Raw genomic sequence first — 12137 nt, 5'->3', positions numbered from 1 at the left:
CTCCATGACGCCGCCGGACTTTGGAATTTATAAGACAAGTTTTGTCAATCACGCAGGCTCGGCGATCATTTCACCGAACACCTCTGCTCAGTCCATCTTAACCTACCTGATCTCTTGGTGGCTCAGCACTTCAACTCCACCTCCCATTCCCAATCTGACCTTTCTGTCATCCTCCATTGTTAGTGTGAGGCCCAACGAAAATTGGAGGAACTGTGCCTCATATTTCGCTTGGGTAGTTTACACCCCAGCGGTATGAACATTGATTTCTCTAACTTCAGATAGTCCTTACTTTCTCTCTCCATCCCCTTCCCAGTTCTTCCACCAGTCTTCAGGGCCTGTCCCACGAGCATGCGACTGCATGTGGCAAGCGCGACCTAACGTAGTCGCTTGAGCCGTACAGCCTCGCGGGGCCGGTCCCACTTCGATCGCCGGAGCCGTATGGAGTTGTGCGGAGCTGGTCCCGACATCGCGCGGGGCTCCGAAAAACCTACACTGTCCAAAAATTTTGCGCGCCAACCGCCTGCCGGCCCGCAACCGCATTGAGGCCATACGCACCGCCTCGACGGGCGTGCGCAGCGTCTAGACGCAGTACGCAGCGTCTTGACACCGTACGTCACGCGCGAACTTCCCGCGGGCTTCGCTCAAACTTCACGTCAACTCGTACGGGATCACTCGACCGGGATCACTCGACGCTTCCGGTTTGGTCGCGCTCGCCGCATGCAGTCGCATGCTGGTGGGACAGGCTCTGTACGGGGATCACTCGACCTCCACGCGGCCCCCGCTTCCGGTTTGGTCGCGCTTGCCGCATGCAGTCGCATGCTCATGGGACAGGCCCTTTACTGTCTCTGACTACATTCTATCTTTGTCCCGCCCCCTATCCTGACATCAGTCTGAAGAAAGGTCTCGACCCGAAAGGTCGCCCATTCCTTCTCTGCAGAGATGCTGCCTCACCCGCTGAGTTACTCCAGCATTTTGTGTCTACCTTTGATTTAAACCAGCATCTGTAGTTCTTTCTTGCATGTTTATACTTGAGTCTATTAACATTTTGGTAAAAATCCATTGTTTTCATCAATTGTATTTCTCTATTACCAGCAACTTCTTTCCCCCATAATTTTATTATAATAGTTAGAAGTAATTAATATTTTGTCCTTTGCACATTTAGCCTGAGATTTAAGTGGATTGTTCTGGTTTTCTTCTGCATTTCACATGGAAGAAATCAATCATGTGCAAAAGATTAAGCAATTTTCAGTTCAAAATATTCCGTAGCTTTGTGCAGGTTTAAAATATATCATGTTGGAAGCTGGGTTCTCCCAAATTGAACCAAGATTCCCACACGGAATTTATCATCAGAACAGCTCTCTCCAAATTGCACCCTTTTATAGATCTACAAAATGCTCTTAAAATTAAGTTGTTTTTATACATAACATTATAAAAGGCATGTTTTGGGGTTTTTTATTTCGAAGAATTGACGTGTATATATCATAACTCCTAAGTGACACAATTTAATTTTTTTAGCGTTTTAGTAATTTTAAATTGCGTTATTCATTTATACTGGAGCAGACAATCTTGTTTACAAATACTTTCTTTTATATGATAAATCTTTTTTCAGCAAAATAAAACTGCACCATACCACAGCTTTTCATTATGTCAAGAAAAATTATTATATTCTAAAATGTTTTCTTCAAAATTATATTCCCAAATAATGTCCATTTGTGTTGATCAATGACTGGTTTCATGTTCAGATAAGTGGAAATTTGAAAAGAAGAGCAGTTTCTCAAAGTTATCATCAATTGTTCACCAAAGTATTAATCCTTGGTCAAATGTTTTGTGGTCATGTTGAAGTGGCTAGTTTGGTAAAATTAAAAGGAGCACAGTTTTTTTAAAAAAAACACCGAAAAGATGTCCGAGTCGTTCAGGTTTATTTCTAGATGTATTGGTTCGAATCCAGATCCAATCACCGCCTCTATAACTTTTCACAGGGATGGATTCAGTGAGTGTAGACTGAACTCCCCCCTCCCCTCCACCCTCCTCTATCCCCCTCCCGCTCCCATCCCTCCTCCACTCCCCCTTACCCTTTTCCCCTCCCCTCTCCCCCCCCCTTCTTCCCTTCCCCCTCTTCCTCCCTTCTCCCCACTCTTCTCCCCCTTCTCCACTCCCCCCTCCCCTCACATCCTTTTCTCCCCCTCTCCCTCCCTTCTCCCATTCTCCAACGCCCCCCCCCCCATTTGTGGACCAAGCCTGCGACCAGCGATCCCCCGCACACTATCCCACACACACTAGGGACAATTTATACAAACCTATGCGCCTTTGGAGTGCGGGAGGAAACCCTTGCCCTCGCCCTAACCCTAACCCTAACCCTATCTGTAGGTTGATAGGCTTGGTATAAGTATAAATTGTCCCTAGTGTGTGTTGGATAGTGTGCGGGGGATCGCTGGTCGGTGCGTTGTATCTCTGAACTAAATGTGACACAGGGGCCCCAGGGGTTGTACTCGAACCCCTAAATGTTCTGCCTGCTCCTCATGGGAACTAAACTGTTGGCCACGAGTTGTCCCAGAGGCAGATCTCTCTTCCAATGGTCTCTCCAAACCCCCAGAGGCAGTGGGCTTTTCAACTGGGTAGAGGCAATGTTGTCAATGTACCAGTGCCACCCACCTGCTCCGGCCACTGAATCTAAATACCCACCACCCATTTTGAAGCAAGGTGAGGGGGCGGAGGGGAGGTGGGGGGGTGTTGTTCCCAAAGTCTGCATTTATCCCATAGTCAATGTTACTAAAACAGATGATGTGGCCTTTGTGCAGTATTATTAGTGGGATCTAGCTGTCACAGGCTGGGTCCACAAAGGGGGGGGGGGGTTGGAGAATGGGAGAAAGGAGGTGTCCACCCACAGGACAGCATACGTCAGCGTGTGACAGAACGCACGACATGATGAGACACCCAAATGTCTCCCCTGGATTTTGAACTATATGCGTCACCATGCATCACGCCCCGACCGCGACGCGACAACCTCTTTCCAGGCTGTCGCTGAATATGTCGCCCAAGTGGGACAGGCCCTTAAGGCTTAATAGTCAGTACTCTTTATTCTACCCCAACCAGAGTCTATAACAGGGGGACTGGGCCATTTACATACTACATCACTTTCAAGTGCAGTGCAATATACAGTTTGGTTGCAAGCATAACACATTTCCTCAAAGCTTACTGAACTGTTTAATGGACTAGGCCATCACGTTTTCTGTCCATTTTGATTTTATTTTCTCATGTTCTGATATTAATTTTTTTCATATAAGGTGAACGATGTGCTAGTTTTCATTACATTATTCTTCCCGGCTGCTGATTTGTTAAAGCATACGTTGTATTATTTATTACATCAAATTCTGTATTTTTATAAAGAAAAAACTGTAATCTCTGCTTGAATTCTGCAGTATTGTATGTATCTCGAAAGGATTGAAAAATGGAAAGTCAGTTGTTATTACCAATTGTTTATTGCATTCAAATTAAGAATATTGGATAAAAAAAAGCCTGATACACGTTAGGCTGGAATACCTTGCTAGTTAATCAGTGGCTATATGCACCCTTGCCGGTAAGTTGCAGTATGAGTAATAGCAGTTTTCCATCTTTGGTGCTTGCACGCTGCAGAAATGTGTTGGAGATCTGATATGCACACATCTGATCTTTTGCTCCATTCTGGGATCAGGGTTTTTTGTAAGTTTCTAACCTGAGTGGCCAGACATAATTTGTTTGTGACCCATCTAGCACAGCTCTGTTAATTTGAGTAAAATTCATTCTCACAACACTTTTTGTTTATCTATTATTTTATTATAATTTAGTTATTAATTAATTAAGTTAATGCGCATTGCACTATTTTCCATACTTTACTTTAGTTCCCTTTCAACTATTTCCAAATGCCACTGATAATTTCAATCCTCCACACCTCGCAAAGTGACAGAAACGCTGTGGCCGCAGGACCAGAAGCTGGCCAGTTTGCGACCAAGGGGCTAGTGCAGTGGACTGCTAGGTTAAGGGCAATCTGGCTCTTAAATTTCAACCATTTATAGAACATGGATAGAACAGTACACCGTAAGAACAGGCCCTTCGGCCCGCAATGTCTGTGCCAAACATTACGGCAAGACACAATGCCTTTTATTTGCATTTATTTTGAAAAACGTTGCTAATCTTGCAAGGCATTTCCATTTGTATTCTTTTATTTTTTTTCACATGACTTCAGTTTCTCTGTCATTGCACAATGTGATGATTTTGTTTCATTCTTGAATCTCTGTAAACTAAAGTTGGTGCCTCCAAGGATGATCCGGGAGTCTCCAGGAGTATTGTGCTGTAAGTCATGTAAGAGAAAAGACCAAGAGCCAATTCAAAAATATATGTTTCCATTTTATTTGAAGTTGGAGATGGGGAAATGGAGACTGTTCTACTATATTGACCAATTGGAAATAGTAGGTAATGTTATGACTATAAATAAATATGCATACTTGGAATTGCCAGAATGACTGTGTTAAATTATCATACCTAAAACATTTCAGAATATTTATTACATTATTTTGTACTTTATGATGTATATTTATAGGTTTTCGGATTGTTACATGTTGAATTAGACTAAATCGCATTCAAGTTGAAGCTGCAAACTTTTTAGATGTTGTACCATATGGTTTGTGTTTAAAGCATCATGTTGTCAATTTGTGTATTTATTATAATTCTTTAGTGCCTTTCCCATTTTCATGCCAGTGTGAACATTTGGATAAGCCATAGGGTTTGATTTTGAGCAAGGTCTGCAAGTTACAATTACCATTTTATTTAAACCTATTACATCAGGCCAGCATTAGAAAACAGCAACTTTCAACTTTATTTATCTTTGTTTTATTTTGTCATTCACCATGGACAAAATAGTAACTGATTAGTATTACCTGTGCTAAACAGGTTTAAAGGTAATATCAAATAGACTACAAAGTCAACTTCATTCATCAACTGAAATAAAATTTAAAATTTATTGTAAAATAGGAAATATAATTTATTGATCTATCGATGTGTATTAGTTTCCTCTTTAACAGTAAATGTAAATTCTTTGATGAGATTTTGTCTGTTTACTTTAGTCCCTGCTGCAGTTTGTTAATGGTTGCATCCTATGAACTGTGTTATTTCTTACAGGGTCTCATTAGACACACTGGCGGCATTGCTAAGATCGAGTAAGTGCTTTGGATGTCTGTATAACTTAATTGTTAAGAATGGGGATTTTCTTTCATGACAAATTAATTTTACAGTTTTTCTTATTGTCCTTCATTTCCTGGATTCTGTTGGTCATAATTCTACAGTGCCAATTACTCCATTGAACTCCACTCCACTCATACTGTTTCATTTCACCCATGCACTTCCACTCTTGATCACGCCGGATCCTATCACTTTTGACTTTTGCTCCAATTTGTTGATAATACTTCTATTTTCACATTGTGCCTTTTCCACGATGTAATTCAGATTTTGGGTCAGCCCTTGCAGGACCTGACTGCCTCAGTGTTGAGTGAGCAGCTGAGAGGAGGAGCAGGGTGGTAGTTTTTGAAAGTAGTTGTTAGCGAAAACCCAGGTTAGTTTCATTGTAGGAAGGAACTGCAGATGCTGGTTTACACTGAAGATTGACACAAAATTCTGGAGTAATTCAGCAAGACAGGTAACATCTCTGTATAGAAGGAATGGGTGGCGTTTCGGGTCAAGAGTCTGAAGAAGGGTCTCAACCCGAAACGTCACCCATTCTTTCTTTCCAGAGATACTGCCTGCCCCGCTGAGTTACTCCAGCATTTTGTGTCTATCTTAGTTTCATTGTGGAATGAGCAGCTGAGAGGAGGAGCAGTGCGATAAATTAAAAAAGCAGCCATTAGCATTTCACAGTGACAGCTCCTAGTAATATATGAAAGGAAGGCAGACACTTGCAGAGCCGCCATGTTTGTGGTGAAGTACAAGTGCTTTGTTGAGGTTCAGTGCTCAGGCTTTGGTCCGTGTGGTTTCAGTAAGGAAGCTGAGCGGAGGGTGATAGTAAGATAACGTAAGGTCTGTTATTTTTTGTGCAACTCTTCCTGGGTCTTAATGCCGTAGAGATGGCACTTAGTGCAGTTAGTGTGCTGGTATTCCCCTCTTGCAGTATGTTGGAAGGCAAAGAGACTTCTCGTGCCCCTGAGGATTACACCTGTGGGAAGTACGTCCAGCTGCAGCTCCTGACATGAGGGAACTAAAGCTGTGGCTGGACAACCTCGGGATCATCCGGGAGAATGAAATCGCCATAGATAAGAATTATAGTCAGGTGGTCACATCTAAGGTACATGCAAAAAGTACATGGTTGATCACCAGGAAATGGAGTGGGCAGAATGCAGAAATCCTCTATGGGCACTTCCCTCAAAAACTAGTATACACTTTGGGGTACTGTTGGGTGTAGGGAATGACCATTCAGAGGAAAGGGGCAACAGCAACAGTTGGGTCTGTTGTAGCAAGCCTGGCTCTGAGGCTCAACGGGGTAGAATAAAACCATACTGGGCTATCGTAACAGGAGACTCATTCATCAGGACGACATATGGGAGCTCCCCAAAAAAGTTGAGCAAAATGGTTTTTAGTGAAGATGCTTCCTGTTTGTGAAGAAGGTCCCATTTTTTTCCCATAAAGATGGAGAAGATTTTGAAAATAAGGGTGAATATGTTTCTTTTTTAATTGCAGAAACCAATGCCAGGAGGTCAGTGGATAGGGGATACTTTCCTGTTCTTCTTACAATTTATATCGACTGGCACAGACATGACACAAGGCATCGGCATATGCTGATCCGCAAAGGAATTTTAACCTGCATCAAAAATATAACAAGTATTAAGTTGGGAAGGAAAGCATTTGTTGATGCTGAAGGAATGAAAGTCTTGTATAATACTTCTCAAGTAAGTACCTTAATTGGTGCTGAACTGATGCACAATTACGCAAGGAAAACCTTCAAAATGTGTTGAAAATTCGATTGCATTTCTTTTAAAAATGTGTGTTGGAACTTAGATGGCATCTCCATTAAGATGAGCTACTGAATACAAGACTATATGTTGCATTTTAAACAGCTGCCACTACAATTACTAACATTGATTTCAAGGTAATGCCTAACAGTCACATATAAAAGCCTTTTGGGTCGGAAAATGAAAGGTGCTAATTATCAGGCAATTTTAATTAGGTTAATTTAATACCTGCATGCTTTATAACTTTGCGCAAAAAAGCTAAATCACATATATGTAAAGAAATATCAAATTTGTTTAATAAATGGTCAACTTAAAATCTCTTATGCTGCCATAAAGAACTCTTTAGTGACAAAAGAACATTTTGGAAAGAAAATCTGTGGGATGTTTTCGATATCTCTACCAATATTCATCGATTTTAAAGCAAACGTCCTTGTAATTTTAGAAAGAAATAGCAGAGGCACTTTAATACATATTGAATTGTTTCTTTGCAAAAAATGTTTAGACCCATATCTGTCACATGTCTAATATGACACTGATGCTCCGAGAAGATGGCCAAAGGCCTAAGAAGTACAGCAAATGTATTTATAGAAATAGAACAAAAATAATGGAATAACAGCCATTGGGGGAAAAACATCAATAACGTAGAAATAAAAAAAGCAATAATGAATAATCAGCTTGGATTCAAAGATCTAGTTTTACCAAACTCCAAGAGCATTCAGGGTAATGCAGTAGATGTAATTTATCCAGATTTCCAAAAGGACTTTTGATAAAGCACTTACGGAATATGATAAGAGCATCTGAAGTCATGGGAGATGAATGGTGCAATGAATATCCAGCTGGCTGCAGGACGGAAAGCAGTGAACTGATGTTAAAGTATGTCAGAAGATGCCCAGTAAACTTACCAAAAGTTAATGTTGAGAACATTTTTCTTTGCACTTTATATTCACTGCTTAAGCATTTGAACAAACAAAAAGCACCTACTAAATCAGGATGATCTAAATTTGGAAATTGAAGAGTGGATATTGACAACCAAGGACATTTGCAGCAAATTGCATGAACATAGAAAGGGCATTTTAGAAAATTAAAATCATATAACATAATAAAGCATTCTGTGGAAGGTATGGTTGGAGCAAATTAATTAAAATTGGGTGATCATGATTTAGCAGTAATGATTTTTTCACTGCAAACATGGATTTCTCTCTATAACTAAGAATCATAGAGTAACATGGCACATTTCAACAATATCAACCAAACTGCCCATGTAACTGCCCACTCTTTCTGGCAGCTTATTCCATATACCCACCACCCTCAAGATGTTGCCCCATGGGTCTCTTTCAAATATTTTCCCTCTCACCTTTAATCTAAAAGAGTCCTTAAAGAGCCTTACCATTCACCGTAAACATCCCAGCCTGGTTTACCTTCCCAAAATGCCATTTGCCATATACCTTGTCTTTCCAAATGCTGGTAGATTCTGTCCTTTGGAATCTTCTCAAATAACCTAATTCCTTTTGATGTCTGGGTCACCATTCTGTAGTTTCCTGGCTTCTCCTGGCTGCCCTTCTTTTTCAACGTTAGTCACCCTCCAGTCTTCTGGAATGCAGAAAATACAGCAAATGTCACTGCAAGGGCCTCTGCAATTTCTCCTCTAGCTTTCTACAAGATCGAAGGATGGACTTGGCCCAATTCTGGGGATGTATACCTCCTCTTTTGTAATTCTTATATGACCCAAGACATCACAATTCATTTTTGTTTGTTTCCTAGGCTAAATGGTCTTCTCCACTATACCCCCTATTTCGATAGTCACGTGCATTTGACGCAGGAAGTAGTGGAAATAGCACCTTTGATTTCTTTCCTGACTCCTCAGTGTTCACCAGTACAACTTTGTTTTTACTTTTATCACCGGTTTGTATTTGAACCATGTCCTCTGTGAGTTTGCCCACCCGTTTCAAATGGCTCTGCAGCTGTGCAGGGTCCTGGAATCATACTTGTAACTGCAGAGGGAATAAATTGAGGAGCTTTGGTTTCTTTGTCAACTCTCCTCATCCCCAACCAATGTCTGAAATTTGCATATAATTCCTTGGATGGGAAGAGACATTCATATGTTCTTTATATGTCGCTTGTCAGAGGAAATATAATGGCTTTTCAGGTGGAGATGGGATCTACACCAAGTATTTCATACTATTTTCAACTGATAATCTCAAGTACAGTTACAGTGCCCTCCATAATGCTTGGGTCAAAGACCCATCATTTATTTATTTACCTCTATACTCCACAATTTAAGATTTGTAATAGAAAAAAATCACATGTGGTTAAAGTGCACATTGTCAGATTTTAATAAAGGCCATTTTTATACATTTCGGTTTCACCATGTAGAAATTACAGCAGTGTTTATACATAGTTTCCCCATTTCAGGGCACCGTAATGTTTGGGACACCGCAATGTCATATTAATGAAAGTAGTCATGTTTAGTATATTGTTGCATATCCTTTGCATGCAATGACTGCTTGAAGTCTGCGATTCATGGACATCATCAGTTGCTGGGTGTCTTCTCTGGTGATGCTCTTCCAGGCCTGTATTGCAGCCATCTTTAGCTTATGCTTGTTTTGGGGAGCTGGCCCCCTTCAGTTTTCTCTTCAGCATATAAAAGCTATGCTCAATTGGGTTCAGATCGGGTGATTGACTTGGCCACTGAAGAATTGACCATTTTTTAGCTTTGAAAAACTCCTTTGTTGCTTTGTCAGTACGTTTGGGATCATTGGCTTGCTGTAGAATGAACTGCCGGCCAATGCGTTTTGAGGCATTTGTTTGAACTTGAGCAGATAATATGTGTCTATACACTTCAGAATTCATTATGCTGCTACCATCAGCAGTTGTATCATCAATGAAGATAAGTGAGCCAGTACCTTCAGCAGCCATACATACCCAGGCCGTAACACCCCCACCATTGTGTTTCACAGATGAGGTGGTATGCTTTGGATCTTGAGCAGTTCCTTCTCTCCTCCATACTTTGCTCTTGCCATCACTCTGATATGTTACCTTTTTCCAGAACTGTGGTTGCTCTTTTAAGTACTTGACAAACTGTAACCTGGCCATCCTATGTTTGCAGCTAATCAGTGGTTTGCATCTTGCAGTGTAGCCTCTGTATTTCTGTTCATGAAGTCTTCTGCGGGCAGTGGTCATTGACAAATCCTCACCTGACTCCTGAAGAGTGTTTCACATCTGTCGGACAGGTGTTTGGGGATTTTTATTTATTATTATTATAGAGAGAATTATTTTGTCATCAGCTGTGCAGGTCTTCCTTGGCCTGCCAGTCCCTTTGCGATTAGTAAGTTCACCAGTGCTCTCTCTCTTCTTAATGATGTGCCAAACAGTTGATTTTGGTAAGCATAAGGTTTGGCTGATGTCTTTAACAGTTTTATTCTTGTTTCTCAGTCTCATAATGGCTTCTTTGACTCTCATTGGCACAACGTTGGTCCTTGTTGATAAACAGCAATAAAAGTTTCCAAAGGCGATGGAAAGACTTGAGGAAAGACTAGGTGCTGAGAGCTCTCTTATACCTGCATTAAGGAGGCAATTAAACACACCGGAGCAATTACAAACACCTGTGAAGCCATGTGTCCCAAACTTTATGATGCCCTGAAATGGGGGGACTATGAGTAAACACAGCTGTAATTTCTACATGGTGAAACCAAAATGTATATAAAAATGACCTTTAATAAAATCTGACAATGTTTACTTTAACCACGTGTGATTTTTTTTTCTATTACAAATTTCAAATTGTGGAGTACAGAGGCAAATAAATAAATGATGGGTCTTTGTCCCAAACATTATGGAAGGCACTGTGCAATTGATGTCAACTGGAAAGCAATCATCAGCTTGAACTCTGGCTAAATTTTTCATTCAGTTTTAATGAAGGCTTAACTTAATGCCGTCCGGCCTAGATTTCACTCTGCCAACTCAGCATATCCTTCAGGCTTTCCTCTCCATTAGTGCCATGCAAGAGTGCATTAACTGAGGCATCAGGTTAAAGGTTAAAGCCCCTGTCCCACTTTCACGACCTAATTGGCGACCTCTGACGAATTTGCCCTTGACTCGTACTCCCAGCATGGTCACCATGATGTCATAGGAGGTCTTCGTACTCTTCCTCATGCTCGTGAGTGGTCTCCGCGTACTCGTGGCCTTAAATAGGTCGCGCTGTTTTTTCCTGCCTGATAAAAAATGTCCACGAGTAAAAAAAAAAGGTCGACATGGAAAAAATTGATATAGTCGTAGGATGTCGTAGACATAGTCGTAGGAGGTCGTAGACATAGTCGTAGGAGGTCTTTTACTTCGGCGAGACAACAGGACCTTGACATTTTTTTCATGATTAGGTCGTCCAAGTGGGACAGGCCCTTAAGAAAATTGTAGATCAATGGAGAGCTGGTTATTGATAAGGAAGTTTCATACTGTATTATGCATTTGTTTATCTGTCGTAGTACTTGCTTATCACATTCCAATCTTACACAGATGTCTATTGCATGAACTTCATTTGAAAAGTAAAACCGTTTACAATTCAAGTGTTTTTTTATTAGTTTAGCATTTTGGTTAATAATGCATTTGGCCAGCATTCTAAACAAGTATGTTCGCTTTGTCTGTCATAAACCATAATGTAATACGGGATTGTAATGCTTTTAAAGAGGGAGTTGACTTTTGCATTATTTTTTTTTTCAGGATTGTCTTTCAGTGAGAACCCTAGACCCTCTGGTCAATATCTCCAGCCTCATTATGAGAAAATGTTTCCCTAAAAATCGCCTTCCCATTCCAACTATTAAAAGTGTTTACCTGTTCCAGTTGCCAGTAATTCCAATAAGTGGTCCTGTAGCACAGATCTATAACTTAGCTCCTGAAGGTAGGTTTTCTGAACTTACAATACCCTTCCTCAATCCTAAAATAAAAGTGAAAGTGCATTTGTTGGGAACTATATGCATTAGCATTCTCAACTGAAATCATGGGCTGTGCAGAATCTGTGGGAAATTAAATGTTTGACTCAAGAGAAAGCACAATATAATAGTCAATAGGTGTTTTAGTAACTGGAAGTGTTGGGATTCTAGGCTCCTTACTTTTTGTGGTATATGTCAATGATTTGAAATTAAATGTATGGGACATGATTAAGAAGTTTGCAGA

The 12137-nt window shown here is 40.8% G+C and overlaps 1 protein-coding gene across 4 annotated transcripts in view; it reads left to right on the top strand.

The window, feature by feature from the left end:
• agtpbp1 (ATP/GTP binding carboxypeptidase 1) overlaps positions 1–12137 on the top strand; it is a 206777-nt gene that overhangs the window by 93843 nt on the left and 100797 nt on the right. For all 4 annotated transcript variants that reach the window (XM_033017668.1, XM_033017669.1, XM_033017667.1 and 1 more), the window contains 3 exons: positions 5155–5192; positions 6703–6911; positions 11685–11862. In XM_033017668.1, the coding sequence (XP_032873559.1) occupies positions 5155–5192; positions 6703–6911; positions 11685–11862 (425 nt within the window). The remainder of the gene's footprint in view (positions 1–5154; positions 5193–6702; positions 6912–11684; positions 11863–12137) is intronic.

The sequence above is a fragment of the Amblyraja radiata genome, chromosome 3 (genome assembly GCF_010909765.2).
Source record: "Amblyraja radiata isolate CabotCenter1 chromosome 3, sAmbRad1.1.pri, whole genome shotgun sequence".
NCBI lineage: Eukaryota > Metazoa > Chordata > Chondrichthyes > Rajiformes > Rajidae > Amblyraja > Amblyraja radiata.
This window is presented reverse-complemented; position numbering and strand designations above follow the sequence as displayed.